The 21,374-nt window shown below is 39.4% G+C and overlaps 1 protein-coding gene and 2 non-coding genes across 4 annotated transcripts in view; all 3 read left to right on the top strand.

The window, feature by feature from the left end:
- The first annotated feature begins 219 nt into the window (after nucleotides 1-219).
- The window catches only part of SF3B3 (splicing factor 3b subunit 3), a 57,089-nt gene continuing 35,934 nt past the window's right edge, over nucleotides 220-21,374 (top strand). The window contains exons 1-9 of one of the 2 annotated variants that reach the window (XM_060132558.1): nucleotides 220-348; nucleotides 2,759-2,896; nucleotides 5,171-5,497; nucleotides 6,183-6,355; nucleotides 7,057-7,198; nucleotides 9,508-9,620; nucleotides 11,780-11,917; nucleotides 12,710-12,813; nucleotides 20,345-20,510. In XM_060132558.1, coding sequence (XP_059988541.1) covers nucleotides 2,827-2,896; nucleotides 5,171-5,497; nucleotides 6,183-6,355; nucleotides 7,057-7,198; nucleotides 9,508-9,620; nucleotides 11,780-11,917; nucleotides 12,710-12,813; nucleotides 20,345-20,510 — 1,233 coding nt within the window. In that variant the 5' untranslated portion in view covers nucleotides 220-348; nucleotides 2,759-2,826. Of the gene's footprint in view, nucleotides 349-2,758; nucleotides 2,897-5,170; nucleotides 5,498-6,182; nucleotides 6,356-7,056; nucleotides 7,199-9,507; nucleotides 9,621-11,779; nucleotides 11,918-12,709; nucleotides 12,814-20,344; nucleotides 20,511-21,374 lie in introns of those variants that run through there. The other variant, XR_009537311.1, reaches the window with a different exon arrangement.
- On the top strand, nucleotides 5,782-5,861 carry LOC132510532 (small nucleolar RNA SNORD111). Its single transcript, XR_009537338.1, has one exon. It is a non-coding gene; the product is annotated as a small nucleolar RNA SNORD111 (small nucleolar RNA).
- Nucleotides 11,438-11,528, top strand: LOC132510531 (small nucleolar RNA SNORD111). Its single transcript, XR_009537336.1, has one exon. It is a non-coding gene; the product is annotated as a small nucleolar RNA SNORD111 (small nucleolar RNA).

Here is a 21,374-nt window from a genome sequence, read left to right as displayed (position 1 = left end):
GGGGCTGCCCACAGCAGTGCCCAATGAATTTGTAGATTTTTGGGTTTTTTTTAAGTCTACTTTAAAAGGTCAATTCATTTCCTATTCTCCTGGAAAAAGTGACGGTCATAAAGTATATTTAAATAATTTTCAATGCTGTGTGGAAGCAAGACAGAAGCAGTAAAAAAAAAAAATTATATATACATTCTTCAGGCGCCGGTTGGGGACCTTTTTCCGTCGCGCGCCAACCGGAAGGTCCCTGTCTGAGAAGCTAATGGCGGACGCCGGCGGCTTGACGTTGGTGGTTGTTTAAGGCTTGAAGGAAACTGAGGATCTGTCGGATATCTACGCCATCCTCCTGGCTGCAGGGTAAAGAAACAGCTCCCCGACCTCCCCGAGACCGGGGAGGCGGATAGCGGCCTTGTAGGAGGGTGGGCCGAGCCTGTGGCAGAGGTTTCTGAGGCAGCTTAGGCCCGAGAGGTACGGGAAAGGGAATGCTTGGGGCGGCTTTAGGGAATCGTCTCCCGTTTCCGTTCACAGTGGGGGAACCAGGCCTGGCTCAAAATAAGCTTTCTAGAAACTGTGTACCTTTTAGGCGCTGGGGGAGGTGTGAGAAGGAGCAAGCAGGAGGGACGTCTTCTTCTGGAGAAAGTAAACGACACACGGGAGGGTGGAAAGATCGAGGGTGTCAAAAGTGTAAATAATGGAAACAGCCTTTGAAGTCAAGACTTTTGTATTTGTATTTTGGCATTTGGGCGACTTGTTTCCTTTTCTGATCCTCATGCGGTGATGTTCTTTTGGCACATGGAGAAGGGGTGGAGGGAGCAATCACAGGCTCATTTCCTAGTATTCACCGGCAGGAGATAGAAGTGGGGGAAATCAAAATTTACCAAGTTTTGGCCGTTACTGGTTCCTGGTATATTGTTCTTGGCTGGTCTGCTTCCAGATTGCAACTTCCTCCATTACCCAAGATAACAATACTTGGGGAACCTGGATCCAACTAGGTTTGGGGAAAATGAATTCCAAAGATAGTAATGGATAGCGTACGTTGTAAAGCTTTTCCAGGTTTCAGAAGTGGCCTGTGGTTTCCTCTGTTGTTTTCTAAAAAATTCTTTATTTTTAACGTAATCAGTCCTGCAACACGGATCACATTGACAACATGGTAGGGGTTTCATTGTAAATTTTGTTGTTGATAACTGGAGATTTGAAATTATGTTTGAAATTTTATAATAAGAGCAAGATGCAACAGAATAAATCATGTCTGAGAATCACATTCACTACTTTTCAGAGAGCAACTTTAACACATTCTCTGCCTATTTTTTACCCAGACTTTAAGCTGAGCACAACTTTCCCTGGAAATTTCCCAATGTCTAAGCCCTTCTGGGTGTGTGTGTATCTATGTCTCTGTGTCTGTATGTTTTTTCTATTTTTCTTCTTGTAGGTCATTTCTCACTCCCTTCTTGTTCCATCTCAAGACTTTTTCTTTTTTTCCCTGTGATCCTAGAAGAACATTCCTTGGTTTCCTTGATGTTCCTTGGTTTCAAGTAGGAGAATGTATATCTCTCAGGACCTGTTTCCAGACTACAGGATCTTTTCCTCTCTTAGGCACCCTGCTCTTGCCCAGCCCCCAAATGATTATTATTTATAAGGACATTTGGTCATAATTTTCTTTTCTCATTTAACAAAACCAAACTCGTACATTAATTACACAGTGACCACTTTGAATTTCTCAAGATCCCTTCTTTTTGTAATTGAGGAAAAATAGCTCAGTTTATTTTCCAGCACTAACTGTGTATAGGTGTAGTTTTGGTAATTCTTTTATGGTAGAAGTGCATCAGTTTGCAGTCTTCAGTTCTGTCTGATGAGAAGAATCCTTTTCTGTGACTGTATACTCCTTTGGGGAGGCTTGCCCCTGAAGTGACAGTTCAGTTTAGAGATACAGTCATGCACATATGAATGGCCTATATATGAAAGATTTTCTTTGCAGCAGTGTTCATAATAGCAAGAGATTGGGAAGAAACTGAATGTTCGTCAGTAGGGTGTTGGCTAAATGAATTGTGATATACTCTTTCAATGGAATACTATGTAGTTGTAAAATAAAAATGAGAAAGCCTTTTGTTTGTTGCTATCTCAAAAGAAAGGTAAAGTGATAAAAAATCAGTTGCACTATGATGTGAGTGTATGATATGCAGTACCCAACTTTTAGTTAAAAAGGGATAATAGACAGTATTAATATATATTTTTCTTTGTACATACAGAAAATATCTGGAAGGACACAATATAACTTGGTGAAATTGATTCCTCCAGGGAGGAAAACTGGATGGCTAGGGAATGGATGGAGTCAGCTTTTTGCTGTGTTTTTGAATTCTGAACCATGTGAAAGTAGAGCCTATTCAAATACAAGTAAATGTAGACCTACTTAGTTTCTGTGACAAAGTCAAATAGACAGTGTTGGTTTAATGGTACAGATCCCAGCTCCTAGCGATACTACTACTTGTTACGTGACCTCAGGCAGACAATTTAATTTCTTAGCTCAATTTTCTTATCTGTAAAATTAGTGTAATATTGAGTACTTTATAGGTTTCTTGTGAGGTTGAAACAGAGTGTATAGTAGCATAGTGCCTGGTATGTAGAAGGCACTCTTAATTATAAGTATGTTGTTCCTCAATAGGCCTTACTCTCCTGGTTCTGCTGTCTTCAGCCAGAAGTTCCCATACAGAAATGTCTGTTAAAAGAACAGTTGCACAGCTGATATTTTTCTGTTTTTATGTACTCTTAGCTTGCTTTGACTTGGTATAACCAAGGCCTGGATTGTGGAGTTGTGGGTGGCTCAGTGTTACTGCTACCATGTTCCTGTACAACTTGACCTTGCAGCGAGCCACTGGCATCAGCTTTGCCATTCATGGCAACTTCTCTGGTAAGTTTTTCTATTATTATTTTTCTGAGCTTAACATTTAAAAAAATTTTTTTTGTCCACATGACGCAGCTTGTGGGGTCTTAGTTCCCTGATCAGGGATTGAACCTGTGCCCCCTGTAGTGGAAGTGCAGAGTACTAACCAATTGACTGCCAGGGAATTCCTAACATTTTTAATATTACTAGTTTTATGCTTCAAATTGCTTTTTCAATCTCAAACCTTTTTTCTAAAACAAATTATGAAAAATATCTTTTAATCATTAGAGAAATTGTAATTTATGTGAGGCTTTACAGTTTCTAAAGCACTTTGGAGTACTTGATCTTCCAAAGGACCTTTGGAAAATAAGGTGGCCTGATAAGTGATGGCATTGAGCAAATGAGAATGGATTGAGGTGGGTAGGAGTGGCATATCAGACAGGATAGGAAGCCATTTAGGCATTAGATAGTGAGGATCTGTATTAGGGCAGTGAGGATAGAAGGAAAGAGAAAATATGAGTTTGCAACCTGGGGGGCAGAGAATATGACAGTAACGTTGATAGCAGGTTACTTGAGACCAGAGAGTGTGTTTGGGGAAGGAGGAACTTGGATATTTTAAACATTTAGTTTAAAGGTGATGACAACTCATCTGGGTGGAATTACATAGCAGGGAGAAATGGGGACAAGTTGACTGTTACGTATTTGGAGGTGTTGATTGCAGTTATAAAAGCAAGTGAGCCTTTTAGGAGTCAGTTTAGAAATAAACAGCATATATTAGGTGGTAGCTTTAAAAGGTCTTTGAGAGATTACAGCTAACAGCCCAAGAAGTTAATATGATTTTTTAGAACAATAGCCTTAAAGATGGGCTAGAAAGAGCCTTTGGTAATTTTTAATTTTACGAAGCAAAACATTATATGTTTTTTTTTGTTTTGTTTTTAAATTATTTATATTTGGCTGCATTGGGTCTTCGTTGCTGCGCGTGGGCTTTCTCTAGTTGCGGCGAGCGGGGGCTACTTTTCGTTGTGGTGCGCGGGCTTCTCATTGCGGTGGCTTCTCTTGTTGCGGAGCATGAGCTCTAGGCGCGTGGGCTTCAGTAGTTGTGGCACGTGGGCTCAGTAGCTGAGGCTTAGGCTCTAGAGCGCAGGCTCAGTAGTTGTGGCGCACGGGCTTAGTTGCTCCGTGGCATGTGGGATCTTCTGGGACCAGGGCTTGAACCTGTGTCCCTTGCATTGGCAGGCAGATGCTTGACCACTGCGCCACCAGGGAAGTCCCCAAAACATTATATGTTAATATCGTTTGTAGACAACTCTGAATTACGCAGATTGATGGCAAATCTCAGAAAAATAAAAAGGAAGTTTAAAAATAACTTGTGTGACCATTTTTGAAAAGTTCTTCTTTGATACCACTTTTGTTAGATGTTTTAAATTCTGGGAAAAGTACCTTTTTTTTTTTGGCCTTTGAATTTATTTTATTTATTTATTTTTGGCTGCATTTGGGTCTTCGTTGCTGTGTGCGGGCTTTCTCTAGTTGCGGTGAGCAGGGGCTACTCTTCATAGCGGTGCGCGGGCTTCTCATTGTGGTGGCTTTTCTTGTTGTGAAGCATGGGCTCTAGGCGTGTAGGCTTCAGTAGTTGTGGCTCACGGGCTCAGTACTTGTGGCTTGTGGGCTCTAGAGTGCAGGGTCAGTAGTTGTGGCGCACGGGCTTAGTTGCTCCGTGGCCTGTGGGATCTTCCCAGACAAGGGCTCAAACCTGTGTCCCCTGCACTGCATTGGCAGGCAGATTCTTAACCACAGCGTCACCAGGGAAGCCCAGGAAAAGTACCTTTTAAAGTAGAACAAATTAACTTAAAATACTAAGCCCCCAGCTCGGTTACATTTATCTTTTTTGGCTTTTTTTTTTAAAAATTTATTTTTTTTTTTGGCTGTGACAGGTCTTAGTTGCGGCAGGCAGGATCTTTCGTTGTGGCCCATGAGCTTCTCTCTGGTTGTGGTGTGGGGGCTTCAGGGCGCGTAGGCTCTGTAGTTGTGGTGCACAGGCTCCAGAGCACGTGGACTCTGTAGCTTGCGGCATGCAGGCTCTCTAGTTGAGGCGCGCAAGCTCAGTAGTTGTGGCATGCGGGCTTAGTTGCCCTGCAGCGTGTGGGATCTTAGTTCCCTGACCGGGGATCGAACTCGTTACAACCCTGTTGTAAGGCACATTCTTTACCACTGGACCACCAGGGAAGTCCCTTTAGTGGAATTTTGATCCATTCAGGTTACTAGTTCTGATTGTTCATGATCTTTACTTTTCGTGTTTTTCAGGAACCAAACAACAGGAAATTGTTGTTTCCCGGGGAAAGATCTTGGAGCTGCTTCGCCCTGACCCCAACACCGGCAAAGTACACACTCTACTAACTGTGGAAGTATTTGGTGTCATCCGGTCACTCATGGCCTTTAGGTTGACAGGTGGCACAAAAGACTACATTGTGGTTGGTAGTGACTCAGGTCGGATTGTTATTCTGGAATACCAGCCATCTAAGAATATGTTTGAGAAAATTCACCAAGAAACCTTTGGCAAGAGTGGATGCCGCCGCATTGTTCCTGGCCAGTTCTTAGCTGTGGATCCCAAAGGGCGAGCTGTTATGATTAGTGAGTGACTTACTCTTGACTTTTTGACTCTTAAAGAAGCTCAGTTCAGGATAATAGTGCTGTGATCTTGATAGTGTGCCAAGAAATCACTCAGCTGGGTAAAGTTTGGATCATTTTGGATGTTTAAAGTTGCTTTTCCTTTTAAAACAATGGGAGAAGTTTTAACACACCTTTTCTACTTCTTATCTAGTTGGAAATGGGTGTTTGTCCATTTCTTTAAGTGTAGCAAAAAGGCTACACTGTAAGATTTTACATTATTAGACAATGAATATGGTTGCTTTCATCAGCCTGAAGTGATGATTCACATTCATGTCTCTTCTCTGATAAATATCTTGAAGAAAATTCTGTGTATCTGATCAGGCTTCCAGAGGGCAACCTTCTTTGACCAGTCACAAAATCATTAGATCTAATTCAGAGAATAAAGCTGGCAATTCTATGAATTATTGTTTAGTTTGTCATAAAAATTTTTTAAGAGTTAGTGGGATATTAAGATCCCTATTAGGAAGGAGGGGGGTAAAATTATGCTCTTGTCTATTTTAGCAAAATCCTAAAGCATGCATATGCTTGTAGAGTTAGTACTGGCTATTAACGATCTTTCAGAAAATAATTGTGATGTGAATCTAGCTGTTCTGTAGCCTCTGGTTTCATTATCTGGAGTTTTTCTATGTTTTGTCTCCTTCAACAGGCGCCATTGAGAAACAGAAATTGGTGTATATCTTGAACAGAGATGCTGCAGCCCGGCTTACCATTTCATCTCCACTGGAGGCCCACAAAGCGAACACTTTAGTGTATCATGTGGTCGGAGTAGATGTGGGATTTGAAAATCCAATGTTTGCTTGTCTGGAAATGGATTATGAGGTGATGGTGGGGGGGGGTCTCAATCTCTCTACCCACCTTTTCCTTCCCCTCCCTTCTCCCCGTCTCCCTCCTTTGGGTTTCTTCCACTCACTTTGGTGCTTCCCTGAGATTGTTTTCTTCATTGTGCATTTCTTATATCTTACTTGCTCACAATTTTTTTTTTTTCTATTCCAAATACCTTTCTGAAATACTTTGGAGTGTTTCAGAATTTACCTGATTTGAATAGTCTCCCTGTGGAAACAGGGTATTTATTGGGAAAAGCTCCCTGAAAAAGGAGGTGAAAGTGTATTTGGGATATTTTTTCACTGGGAGATAGTGAAAGATGGGGCATACCATTCTTTTGCTTGAGAGGAAGGTAGTATTTTCTAGTAGAGCTAACCCTGGTCTCAGAAATAGAAGACCTGGGCTCTTGCTTTCACTCTGCCATTACTTAGTGTGAACTTCGGCAAACCATTTGGCATCTGTGGACCTCTGCTTCCTCGTTTGTGAAATGGAGGAATCCTGATGCCCTTTCCAGCTATGTTTATTTGTTTGTTTAAATAATTTTTATTGGAGTATAATTGATTTACAATGTTGTGTTTCAGGTGTACAGCAAAGTGAGTCAGTTATACATACGCATGTATCCACTCTTTTTTACTTTCCAGTTTTAAAAGTTTGATTTTATGGTACTGATTAGTCTTTGTGCCACTGTTATTCTATAGGAAGCAGACAATGATCCAACTGGGGAAGCAGCGGCTAATACCCAGCAGACACTTACTTTCTATGAGTTAGACCTTGGTTTAAATCATGTGGTCCGAAAATACAGTGAACCTTTGGAGGAACATGGAAACTTCCTTATTACAGGTACTTTTCTCTTAGAGCTGCTCTGTACCATTTTGCTTAGTCCATTTTATGTTCAAACTTAGCACTGTTTGCTTAATATGATTTGGAAACTATAATCCATTTGTAGTAAACCTGAGTGCCTTGTCTGTGTTTTGGCAAGGTTAGAAATTCATGTGGTGGTTAACTCTTATCCTCTAATGGGGGCAGGGAAGAAAAGAGAGCAGTCAGCTTAGAATATTGATTACTGTTGGTTGCTCTGGTGTCTTGACTGTAGTCAATCTTTCACTCATTACAAAAATCAAAACCTGGCTTTGTGAAAAGACAAATGTAACTGTTACCAAAATTGATCCAAGAAGAAATTAAGAACCTGAATAGACCAGCATTTGTTAAAGAAATTGGAGCAATAATCCAAAGTTTCTTTTTCTCAGAAGATTTAAGGTCCAGAATTTTCAGGGACCTTAAATTTCTCCAGAGGTTAGAAAAAAGAATAAAAACTGTTGTACCACTTTATGAGCCTAATATAACTTCAGTACCAAAAATAGAGAAGGATAGTAATAAGAAAAATTTGCAGGCTGGTTATACTTGTGACTATGGGTGCAGAAACCTTAAATTTTAGCAAATCAGATCAACAGTGTTTTAGATGCACTGGAGCAAAGTATGATTTTTGTAGGAGCTCAAAGATGTTCACTATGAAGAATCAGTGTTAGTTTAATTCATATTAAAAGACTAAAAGAGGGCAACTGTATTTGTGGTAATCTAAATTTCATCAGGCTTGAGTAAGACAGTGATCCAGTCCTTTCAATTTCAAGTCATTTGCACTTGAATTAATGTCTAAAGTGAAATATGTCAGTTGTTGGGGGAGGATTTTAGAGAAGAAAGATACAAAACAGTGCTTGTCTTTGAGCATTAAATCTTAGGAAGAGACTTCTTATATATTAAGCAGAAGAATTTTAGAAAATAGATTGTATTTAATTACTTGCTGTAATGTATTATTGTACTTCTCATTTATGAGGGTTTCATTCATTAAAACAAATTTTTACTGAGCCTCTACAATCAGTATCTGCAAAATCAGTCTACTGGGCTCTGGGACTGCAGTGATGAAAAATTAGATGTAGTGTCTCCTTTTATGCAAGATTGAGTGTAGTGGTGAATATATGATAGTAGCAAAAAAATTGCCAGAGTGTGCCAGATGGTATGACAGCATGGAGGAGGGGTCCCTAACCTAGGGAAGGAAGGCAATGCGTCAGAGAAAGGTTTCAGAAGAAGTGCTCTCAGCTGAGAACTGAGGACTAGTTAGGAGTTAGCTAAGTGTAACAGGGGTTGAGGAGGAGTTTCTGTTATGGCCAAATGGAACAGAATGCACAAAAGACGAAATGCAGGAAAAAACATGGTTCATTGAAAGAACTGAAAGCTCATTGTGATTGGATCATTGGAGGTAAAGGGATGGGGTAGAGGTGGGAGGTAGCTACTGAGGGATTTTTTTTTTTTTTTTTTTTTTTTTGCATTACGCAGGCCTCTCTCACTGTTGTGGCCTCTCCTGTTGCGGAGCACAGGCTCCGGATGCGCAGGCTCAGCGGCCATGGCTCAGGGGCCCAGCCGCTCCGTGTCATGTGGGATCTTCCCGGACCGGGGCACGAACCCGTGTCCCCTGCATCGGCAGGCGGACTCTCAACCACTGCGCCACCAGGGAAGCCCTGAGGGATTTTTAAGCAGGAAAATAATGACATGTTTAAAGGTGAACGTTTTTAAAAGATCACATGCTTTCATTTTGGTAATGGAATGGAAGATAATAAGCCAGGAGATTTGTCAGGAAGCTGTTTCACTAAACCAAGAGAGATTCGCAGCATGAGGACTGCTAAGGAGGTAGAATCAATAGGGCTATGGGAGAGGGGAGAATTGAAGGATGACATTCCTGTTTTTGGTTTGGTCTGTTGGTCGATGACAGTGTTCTTTAAGGTGGAGAACCCAGGAGGTGGTTTGGGAAGGAACTCTGCACTTGTTTATGAATACGTTCATTTTTAAGCTGCTATGGAATATCCATGTGAGAGTGTCCAGTAGGCAGTTGGATTATAGGTCCGAACGTAAGAACTGAGTTCTGGGCTTGGAGCTAAACATTAAGATGCATTATCAGAGATCTGGACAGGCTGAGATTCCCCAAATGGTGCCCTATCCTTGTCTAGCATAACTATCATGGAAAAGAAACATTGAATGTTTATCACCTTCAGGCACACTGTACCTTCAAGTTGTGCTGAAGGAGGGAAGGAATTGAAGGCTAAATTGTAATTAATGGTTATGTCAAATCACTGCTGAGTTTCATTTTCTCTTGACAGTTCCGGGGGGGTCAGATGGTCCAAGTGGAGTGCTGATTTGCTCTGAAAACTACATCACCTATAAGAACTTTGGTGACCAACCAGATATCCGCTGTCCAATTCCCAGGAGACGGGTAAGGTCTTTGTTTGCCATAAGAGAAAATATATTTGTGTTTGTGAAATGAACTTAATTTTTGTAATTACAGTGTGGTCTCTTAATTTATCTATTAATCAAGTTTTAGTTTCTTTGTAAATGTTTTTAATAAAGCCAGTAAAATACCTTAACAAAAGCAAAACAAAATCTTTAAGAAAGGGAGTTAAAAGTCAACACAATTCTATGTTGTACACCTGAAACTAGCATAATACTGTAAGTCAATTGTACTTCAGTTAAAAAAAAACCAACACAGTTTTCATTCTCGAAGAACCTATGGAGATTATCAATTTGAAATTCCTGAAAGTTTCTAGTTTGAAGAATCCAGGTGTATTCATTGGAGATAAATTGTGTTTCATTCTCTCCTACCCCACCCCATTCCAACATACAGAAAAATCTAAAAGGAGAGAATGGTGAATTCCTGTATACCTTTCACTTAGATTCCCCAATTAATACTGCTTTGCTACTTTTGCCTTTTCTTTCTTATGTTTCTACAAATTTTTTTAGGCAAAACCATTTGAAGATAGGTTGTATGACACTGCAAGAATTTCCTAAGATGTAGCTCCTAAGAAGGAAGAAATTTTCCTACACTATCAGTATTGTGCCCAAGAAATGTACCATTTTGAGTAATACAGTTATCTTTCGTACAGTTCTCTCATTGTATTCCCAAGATCCCTTATATCTACCTTTAGTCTCCTTTAATTTAGAATATTTCCTCTCACCTTTGTTTTTGTTTTTTTATGATACTGACATTTTTTTTAAGAGTTTGGGTTAATTTTCTTGTAGTTTGTCCCATAGTCTTTTTCCTCATGATAACATCCATGTTATATTTTTAATAGAATTATTACTTAGGTGCTGATATATATTTCTCATTACATTACATTACGGGCACATAATGCTGATTTGATTCATTATTGGTTATGCTAAATTGATCACATACTACTTCTCTTTGTTGTAAAGGTACCTTTTCCTTTTTGTAATTGGTGTGGAAACTAGTGAACTTTGAGACTGTGTAAATACTCTTTTCCCCTAAATCTTTTCACACAGTGGTTTTCCTCTCAATCAGTTACTACACTGGTGGTTGAAAATGGTGCTTTATTGCTTTTAATTTTAAGTTTACTCTGGAAACCATTAAGCATACAGTTGGGCCTCCATATCTGCAGGGTTCTCATGCATGGATATGGAGGGCTGACTATTCCTTGTACTGCCCCATTTTATATAAGGGATTTGAGCATCCGTGGATTTTGGTATCTGGCGGCTCCTTGAACCAATCCCCTGCAGATATCAAGGGATGATTGTGTATATAGTGAACTTCTGTGTACCCAGCTTCAGCAGTTATCAACAGCACATGGGTAATCTTATTTGATGTCTGCTTCCTCAATTTCTCCTCTCACCGCAGATTATCTTCTTAATATTAATTTATAGGTGCTGAGGTTATATCTTTTAGGACTTAGTTTATCTAGTACATGGTATCTGAGTAAGATTCCATCAATTTTAGAATATCTGGTAAGATTAGCAAGTTAAATTCTTGGTAAGGAGTGATAAGTGATTCCGCTTAGTTGATCAGTTTAGTTGATCCGTTTAGTTGACCTGACTGCCAGGTGCTGTACTTGGCTTTGGGGCTGCAAAGAAGTATAAAACATGTTTTGCCCTTGAACTTACTCTGAGAGAAATACAAAATGTTGGAAACATTAAAAAAGAAAACCAAAGTCCAGCCAAGGGGGAATGCCCTTTGGAAATAAGGGCTGATGATGATGCTTTGGATGGTATTGTCATGAACATGTAACAGTCTTTTATTCACAGCCTGAAATGATGATTCTTTAAATTTCATGTCTCTTCTCTGACATTTTTCTCTGGAGATAGTTCTTGCCTTATTGATCTGATTAGGCTGTAGAGTGGAATTGTGGCTTTTTTTTTTTTTTTAAACGTAAGCTTTATTATGTATTTATAGTAGACAAGAATTTTTGGTTATTGTGTTTTAGTCCTGTGACCGGCAGGCTGCTCTGGGTCAAAGCTTGCATGGAGAGGCTCCAGATGCCTCTAGGCCTTGGATGGCCCGTATGATCCTTGTTGGTAAAGTGTTGAATTCCAGAAAAGGAGTACTCATTTCCAAGATGTTGGTTGTGTATTTGACTTTGCTAGAATGACCTGGATGACCCTGAAAGAGGAATGATTTTTGTCTGCTCTGCCACCCATAAGACGAAGTCAATGTTCTTCTTTTTGGCCCAAACTGAGCAGGGAGATATCTTTAAGATCACTTTGGAGACAGATGAAGATATGGTAAGTAGACCATGGAGTGAGGGAAAAAAATGAAAGAACCTATTTGTTGTGGTTAGTCTAGTTAATGAAACTTTCTAAAGTTTCATCCTAATTTTAATTAAGTAACCTTATTTTAAAAACTGATATGTGCATTTAAGGTTTACAGAGTGGTTTTATAAACCATTTGTTCATTACAACTACTCTTTGAGATAGAAAGGATAATTTATAAGTTAAAAAAATGGAAACAGAATGCCTTAAAAAGTGGTTGCCTAAGGTGTTAAAGCTTTTAAAGTTTGGAACTGGTACATGAATGTAGGTTTTCTCCCTCTGGTTAACAGATTTTTGGTCTGATGCCATATAATGTGAGAATGGGTAATGCTGTTTCTAGTGAATAACAAGAGAAAGCTCTCCATGTCTACTGAAAACTGGTAATATACATGATCTGTTACTTTTTTCATCCCATGGAGGAGTGCTGAACACTGGGCGATTTCTTAGATACCTGTTACAAGAGCTCAGGAGGTGGCAAGTTTTTTTTTGTAAAGGCCAGGTAGTGAACATTTTTGGCTTTTGTGGGCCATGTGGTCCCTGTCTCAAATACTTAGCTCTGCCATTGTGGCACAAAAGCAGCTGTAAGTACTGTGTAAACTGTGTGACTAGCCTGAGGGTTGTAGTTTGCTGACCCCTGGTTTGGAAATGAAGGACGGTATTTTATTTACTACTTTGTTTATTACACTATCTTATAATACTGGGCTGTTTTCCATGGCGTGGCTTCACTTGCCTATGCACTAGTATCTTTTTCTCTTTCCACTCCAGGTTACCGAGATCCGGCTCAAGTATTTTGATACTGTGCCTGTTGCTGCTGCCATGTGTGTGCTTAAAACAGGCTTCCTTTTCGTAGCATCAGAATTTGGAAACCAGTGAGTAATCCTTTCATTACTCGATTTCACCCTGGTTACTATAAAAGTTGGCAGAAGGGAGATGTAGTTTCAAGGCTGTGGAGCTTTTCCCAAGAATGTTTTAGTTTCTTCAGAACAAGTTTTGCTCTCTTTGCCCTTTTATATCTTTCTCTTGGTGACTTCCTCTACTTTAGTGGCTTCAATCAATACCTGTGGGTAGCTGCAAAAAAACAGCTTTAAAAGTGATCTCTTCTAAGCTTTTTGCTGGATATTTCAATGAATAAATATTTATTGAACTACTTAGTGTTAAATATATGTTCCACAGACACTTCACTTGTATAAATCTGAAGTTGAAGCTCATCAGAACCCATAGCTTCCCAACCACATCACCAACCCTTCCAACCTCACTATTTTTTTTACATTCTTTTTTTTAATATTCTTTTCCATTATGGTTTATCATAGGGTGTTGAATATAGTTCTGTGTGCTATGCAGTAGGCCCTTGTTTATCCATTCTATATATAAAAGCCTATATCTGCTAACCCCAACCTCCTAATCCATCCCTCCCCCAACCCCTCCCCCTTGGCAACCACCAGTCTGTTCTCTTATGTCTGTGATTCTGTTTCTGTTTCATAGATAGGTTCATTTGTGTAATATTTTAAATTCCACATGTAAGTGATGTCGTATGGTATTTGTCTTTCTCCTCACTGACTTCACTTAGTATGATAATCTCTAGTTGCATCCATGTTGCTGCAAATGACATTATTTTGTTCTTTTTTTTTTAAAGTTTTTATTGGAGTATAGTTGCTTTACAATGTTGTGTTAGTTTCTGCTGTACAGCAAAGTTAATTAGCTATACATATACATATATCCTCTCTTTTTTGGATTTCCTTCCCATTTAGGTCACCACAGAGCACTGAGTAGAGTTCCCTGTGCTCTACAGGTTCTCATTAATTATCTATTTTATACATAGTAGTGTATATATGTCAATCCCAATCCCCCAGTTCATCCTGCCTCCCTTCCCCCCCAGTATCCATATGTCCATTCTCTACGTTTGTGTCTCTATTTCTGCTGTACAAATAAGTTCATCTGTTTCATTTTTCTAGATTCCACATATAAGTGATATTATGCGATATTTTTCTCTTTCTGACTTCACTCTGTATGACAGTTTCTGGGTCTATCCACATCCCTGCAAATGGCACAGTTTCATTCCTTTTAATGGCGGAGTAATATTCCATTGTATATATGTACCATATCTTCTTTAACCATTTTTCTGTCAATGGACATTTAGTTGGTTTCCATGTCTTGGCTATTGCCATTCTCAGTATTTCTGTTAATGTCTGATGGGGCAGTTCCAGTAGCTTGAGTGTAAAGTCTCGATTTTGCTGTCCTCTGCAACTTTCAGTTGAATGCCAAGTTGTTTTTACTTCTGTATCCCTTTTTTTTTGGTGTTAGTCTGAACTAGTTCCCTAGTTTGCTTATTGCAGTTCATTGTCTTTCCTGTAAAACTTGGCCTTTATAGAGTCATCTCATTAAGCATACAAGACACAACCCTGATGAAATTTCCCCATCCCATGTTACAGTCTCTGATGGCTTTTCATTGACAAATGGCTTAAGTCTGAACCCTAGCCTTGAATTTAAGACCAGTATTGAAGACTCCAAATTGCTTATGAGATAAGCCGCCATGGTCTTGCTTTCTAAGTTCAGGTTTTGCCAGTATGTGGTAAAGTGTGTGCAGATCACTTACCTAATGCTATTTCTTCGTAATGAAAATGAAGGTGTTGTCTAGAATTCTGCAATTCTATTCCAATTTTGCCTTGTCTCCAGTTCTCCCTTTCTTTAACTTGCCTTTTACTCTTCTTCATGGACTTTATTCCAGCTGTCATTTTATTACTCCTTTTCCCAGTTTATATACCTGTTTTGATGCATTTTTCATTTAGCCTGTTATTATGACATTTTCATCCATTTCTAATTTTTTAGTTTTTTTAGCAAGGAATTTTCATTGTAGAAAAGTTAGGAAAGTTCGTGTAAGCAAGTATGTCTCCTGTAATCCTTCCACCCAAAGATAACATTTTTTTTGTGTAGCCTTCCTGTGTGTGTATATATTTAAATGTTTCTACGGAATTGCAACTATGCACTATAAATTGTTTTGTAACCTGCCTTTTTTATACAGTAGTAAGTAATAAATATTTTTCTTTACCGATACGTACAGATCTTTTTTTGTTTTTGTTTTTTGTTTTTTTTGCGGTACACGGGCCTCTCACCGCTGTGGCCTCTTCCGCCGCGGAGCACAGGCTCCGGACGTGCAGGCTCAGCGGCCATGGCCCACGGGCCCAGCCGCTCCGCAGCATGTGGGATCCTCCCGGACCGGGGCACAAACCCGCATCCCCTGCATCGGCAGGCGGACTCTCAACCACTGCGCCACCAGGGAAGCCCCGTACAGTTCTTTAACATTTGTTTTTTGTTAGCACCTTTTCTCTCCCCCACTTTTTTGTGGCAAAATATATATAACAAAATTTCCCATTTTAACCATTTTTAAATGTTCAATTTGGTGGCATTAATTACATTTACAGTGTTGTATAACCATTACTGCCATTTTTCCAAACTTTTTTATCACTCCAGACAGAAACTCTGTACGCATTATGGAATAACTCCCCATTCCCCTTTCCTCCAGCGTCTGGTAACCTAAGTGGAATCATATAACATTTGTGCTTATTCTGTCTGGCTCATTTTACTTAGGATAATATTTTCAGAGTTCATATGTAGTAGCATGTATCAGCACTTTATTCTTTTTATCTCTGAATAATAATGCATTGTATGTATGTATGTACCACATTTTGTTTATTTACCTGTTAATGGACACTTGGGTTCTTTCCACCTTTTTGGTATTGTGAATAATGCAGCATTGGACATTGGTGTGCACATATCTGTTTTAGTCTTTGTTTTAAATTATTTTGGGTATGTACCCAAGAGTGGAATTTCTGGGTCATACTGTAATTCTTTTTAACTTCTTGTGGAACTGCTAAACTTTTTTATGGCTGCTGCACCATTTTACATTTCTAATGTATGAGGGTTTTTGTGGGTGTTTCATACAAATGCCAAACACTAATAAGTACTTTTTGTTGTAAGCATTTAGTAAATGTGGACTACTCCCATTTTTGTTATTTTACTCTGATAATGAAGAAAGTTTTGGAAAATGAATAAAAGAGCAAATAAATAATGAAAATCACCCATAATCCTAGTATTCCAGAATAGTTACTTTTTAACATTGTATCTGCTTACAGTGTTTTTACTTTCTTGTATTTATATGTAGTTTTATTTTAGAGAACTGCATCAGTCTATAAAAAACTATTAGTGTACTATTTCAAATACGCAGTATATCCTAAAAATCTTTCCATGTCAATAAGTCTGTATTTTTCACTTAAAATTATTTTGTTTTTTATTATGGAAATATTCTAACGGGCACATAACAAGAGAGAATAGTATAATTAGTCAACTTACGTGTGCCCATCACTCAGCTTCCACAAAGGCCAACCCATGGCCAGTCTTGTTTTATTTATACCTTGCCCCAATAATATTAAATTTTTTAAAAATTAATTAATTAATTTTTGGCTGCATTGGGTCTTCGTTGATGCGTACGGGCTTTCTCTAGTTGCGGCGAGCAGGGGCTACTCTTTGTTGTGGCGCACAGGCTTTTCATCGCAGTGGCTTCTCGTTGCGGAGCACAGGCTCTAGGCGTGCAGGCTTCAGTGGTTGTGGCACGCGGCCTCAGTAGTTGTGGCTCGCGGGCTCCAGAGTGCAGGCTCAGTAGTTGTGGCGCACAGGCTCAGTTGGTCCGCAGCATGTGGGATCTTCCTGGACCAGGGCTCGAACCCGTGTTCCCTGCATTGGCAGGCAGATTCTTAACCACTGCGCCACCAGGGAAGCTCAGTGATTTCTTAAGATAATGAAATAGCCAGTCAGTATTCAAATTTCTATATTGTCTCAATATTTCGTAAGTTGATTTGTTCGGATCAGATCCCAGTAAGACTCATACATTGCCCAGCCACTCTGCGTCATGTGGGATCCTCCCGGACCGGCGCTCGAACCTGCGTGCCCTGCATCGGCAGGCGGACTTTCAACCACGGCACCACCAGGGAAGCCCTAGAGAAGACATTTTTAATGGCTACATAATATTTTATGGCTCTACCCCCTCTTGATGGATATTTAGGGTGTTTGTACTTCTGGTATTATAAACAGTGCTATAGGTTCTCTCACCTTCTGAGATGGCCCACACTCTGTCTGTGGAGTGTGTTTCTGTCTAAATAAATACACTTCTTACCTATCAAAAAAAAAAACAAAACCAACAGTGTTATAGTGAACGTTGTAGGTGTATCTTTGCATGTTAGCTGAATAAAGCCATAGTTTAAATTTCTATATGCGGGATAAAATTTTGATAGGGAATGCCAAATTGTACTTCAAAAGATGACATCAGTTTACATTCCCACAAATGGTGTGTGAAATCTTTTTTCTTTTCATTACATGCAAAAGGGAGAGTTAATAAGCTCTTAAAAATCATTGAGTAAAAATGAGCAGTTCAGTCAATAGAAAAATGGGTGCAGGATTTGAGCATGCCTTTCATAGTAAAAGAAATACTAGTGGTCTATAAGTGTAATATGTAAAAAGATTTTCAAGCTAATTCATAATTGAAGGAATGCCAATGAAAACAAGGTGTTGGGCTTCCCTGCTGGTCCAGTGGTTAAGACTCTGCCTTCCACTGCAGGGGACTTGGGTTTGATCCCTGGTCTGGGAAGTTCCACGTGCCTCAAGGTGTGGCCAAAAAAAACAAAAAGAAAACCACTTTGTTTTTTCACCTAGCCGATTGGCAGACATTAAAAACTTAGATAATAACCTGTCTTGATAAGGCTGTGGGTGGAGTCAGTAGCTGCAGACATATAAGGTATTCTGTTCTTGCTCATTACCTTGTGCGGATAGCGTGTTTGCTGGGATTTACACATTCTAATTGTTAAGTCTTCTAAAAGTCTTTTTAGAAATAATACAGGCAGTGATTCCTTTTGTTCTAAAGAATCATAGTGTACATTTGTTGAGCACTTGTCTGTATGTAACAGGCACTGTTCTAAACGTTTTTCTTATATTGTTTCAGTTTGGGCTCCCCTGTAAGCAGAGCGCGAGACAAGGCTAGATTATTGGGAGGTAATTGCAGGAAACAAGAGTGAGGGATCAGTGGGGAGAGATAGGGAAAAGAGGAAAAGCCAGTATTAAGGGCCCATTACTGAGGTTCCTGCTGTGGTCATTGGAAACTGGCTTCTGTCAAGACCTGCTGAGAAGCATGCAGAATGCCTTTGAAAATTGCCCACCTGGGGGTTAACAGCACCAGTTCCTCTCCCTCTTGGGTTGAAGGTTACCCCTGGGGGCATGAAGTCCCCTGTACATCCTGTTGCTCAGGCAGCTCCCAACGGGATAGATGTTCTGAGGGCAGAGAATAGAAAGACTACAGTGCACAGGTGGGATGCTTGTTAGAGTGAGACGGGTTTGAACTTGTGAGAAATTATCCATTACTGTTGCACCTGAAATCTGGAAGACATAAGAGTGGAGATTTGGGGCATCAGAAACGTGCTATGGGTGTTAACTCATAAAGCAAACTTATTTATCAATCAGTTACTTAATATAGCATTTACTGTGTTCTAAGTACTTTACAAATATTGATGCATAACATTCCCTGTAAGACAGTGCTGTTAACCCATTTATAGTAAGGGCACTGGGGTCACAAGAGAATTTAAGAAATTTGATCACACAACTAAATCTAACTCAAAGCCAGACCACCTGGTTCCAAAGTTCCTGCTCTGAAGCACATTATAATCACAGAAACTGTTTTATCGAGATTCAGCCGAAGCAACCTTTCTTGTGATGGAGGTAGTGAACCCAGCATCCTCTTGGTTATCTGTGAAAGTGTCTTTGACGGGTGATCTTTATCATCTGTATATGGACATCTTGCCTGAATAAGAAGTTTGTATTATTTAACTTTTTCTTTCTTTTCAGTGTGTTGGTAAATCATTCAAGGATAATAACCCTGTTTGCTTTTTCATAATTTAGCATAGAATCTGATGAGTTTACCGGAAGGGTTATATGCTGAGATTTATTTGGCTAACATTTATTGAGTGTCTTATGTATTTCAGACCCCGATGTAATCATTTTATCTTGCTCCTAAAAAACTACACTGGATTGTTCAAAGGGCTTTGTATTGAAGGTTTGGTATATGACTTAAAGAATAAATATGACCAGCAGTGTGATTTTATTTTAATTGAGCTGCTTCCCAAAAGTGTGCTCATTGCACACTCAGTTTATGATGGTATATTGTTACAGGTTATCTACTCCCAAATTGCTTTCCCTTTTTTATTTTTATTTTTTGTGGTTTTTCTTTGAATCAGTTTACAGAGCCCCAGAGGACAGACAGGAGAAGGGCAAGATGATTTTGTTGCTTATTATCTCTGGATATGTTTATGTTTTGTTTCAGGAATAATAATACAGTATCTGCATACTTTTGTGAAATAACCAATTCTTGTTTTTTGTTAGATATGGCCTGGTGACTGGTTAAAATAAGAAGTGGTTATAGATTTTCTTTGGGTTTCATTTATCCATACTTCATTTTATTTGACAAAAACTATGCTTACTAGGTGTGATGCAATGTTCTAAGTACTCATTGAATTCTTTAGGAAGGTACTATTCAATTTTATAAATGAGGCAACTGAGGCAAAGAGAGATTAAGTAATAATATGCAGCTAGTTAAGCGGCAGAGCTAGGATTCAGACCCAGGCACTCTAGTGGAAGTCCAGTACTCTTTTTGTTGTTTTTTTTTTGCTGTACGCGGGACTCTCACTGTTGTGGCCTCTCCCATTGCGGAGCACAGGCTCCGGACGCGCAGGCTCAGCAGCCATGGCTCACGGGCCCAGCCACTCCGCGGCATGTGGGATCTTCCCGGACCGGGGCATGAACCCGTGTCCCCTGCATTGGCAGGCGGACACTCAACCACTGCGCCACCAGGGAAGCCCAAGTCCAGTACTCTAACCACTGTGATGCTAAGGTCTTGCCACCAGTTTGAATTCAGTAGTCTTAATTTCTTTATCCCTCTTTTTAAAGAAATAGAAAACCCCAGTCAGATAAGCAGAGATCTCAAACTATAGATGCTGACTCAATATTAAAGTGATTTATGAGAATTATGTTGATGGCAAACATCTTCAGACAGAAAATATTTTTTAAATGCTATTTGCTTTCTTCCTTCCAGTTTTATTGAGATATAATTGACATATAGCACTGTATAAGTTTAAGGTGTTGCAGCATAATGATTTGGCTTACATACATTATGAAATGATTATCACAGTTCATCTCATTTGGTACATTGAAGAAGTAGGAAAAAAAATTTTTTCCCTTGTGTTGAGTACTCTTAGGATTTACTCTTGACAACTTTCATGTATAACATATAGCAGTGTTAATTATATTTATCATGTTGTACATCAGACAGAAAATATTTTAACTAAAGTCTTTGCTTCTCCCTAGTTACTTATATCAAATTGCACATCTTGGAGATGATGATGAAGAACCTGAGTTTTCATCTGCCATGCCTCTGGAAGAAGGAGATACATTCTTTTTTCAGCCAAGACCACTCAAAAACCTTGTGCTGGTTGATGAGTTGGACAGCCTCTCTCCCATTTTGTTTTGCCAGGTGAGGATCTTTCCAGTCACTCCATAATGAACAGTGCTAGCCAACTGTTTCTGAATCTGAATGAGTTTAAAGTTTTAAATCCAATTAAATTAAGGTCTAGTTTAAGAGGTTCATCAGCATATCTGTGGTATTGCCAGAGTATAAGGGTGAAGCACCTAAAGGTAGTTGGGTAATTAAAAACCATTACATAAATCCTTGGGCTTAAAAAAAATTTTTTTTAATGATAAAAATCATGTTTTATAAAAATTCAGACTGTACAAAAGATAAAAAGTAAAAGTCCAATCCCCAGTCTTTTCAACCCTCTATTCCACCGAGGCTGTGCCATTAATAGCTTCCTGTGATTGCTTCCAGACATTTTCTCTGCATCTATAAGCATTTGTGTGTTACACTTTTCTTTTAATGTAAATATGCTCATATCCTTTACAGTATTCTGAAGTAGACCTTTTATCACTTAACAGTCTGTGAATATCTATATCTCATTTTAACACTCACTTCCTCCGTAAAGTACTCCAGAGACACTGGGATCAGTCAGTAACAGAACCCTTTTGGGAACCCCAGGTGGCCCAAGATGGGATTTGTGTCTCTCACTACTGGCATTCAAGTGTAGCAGAAATTTTACCATGCTGTTGCATCCTGGATTCCTGGGGTTCCAGTGACCATTAGGCACCACCCTACCCTGTCTAGATGATTACACTTTTAGTGGAAGAGTTTTGCTCACTGTGCCACGGACACACAGTCAGTATTCAGGCACTCTTCCTGGTAAAAGTAGCAGTTCTGAAGTTAACTGCTTTTGTTCTTTCTTTTTGAGAAACGGTTAGTCCTGAGGGCAATAGAAAATAAGTATGAATAATTCCTAATTGGATT

Source organism: Lagenorhynchus albirostris, chromosome 19 (assembly GCF_949774975.1).
Source record: "Lagenorhynchus albirostris chromosome 19, mLagAlb1.1, whole genome shotgun sequence".
Lineage (NCBI taxonomy): Eukaryota > Metazoa > Chordata > Mammalia > Artiodactyla > Delphinidae > Lagenorhynchus > Lagenorhynchus albirostris.
The sequence above is the reverse complement of the archived record's forward strand: the minus strand, read 5'-3'. Positions and strand labels throughout refer to the sequence as shown.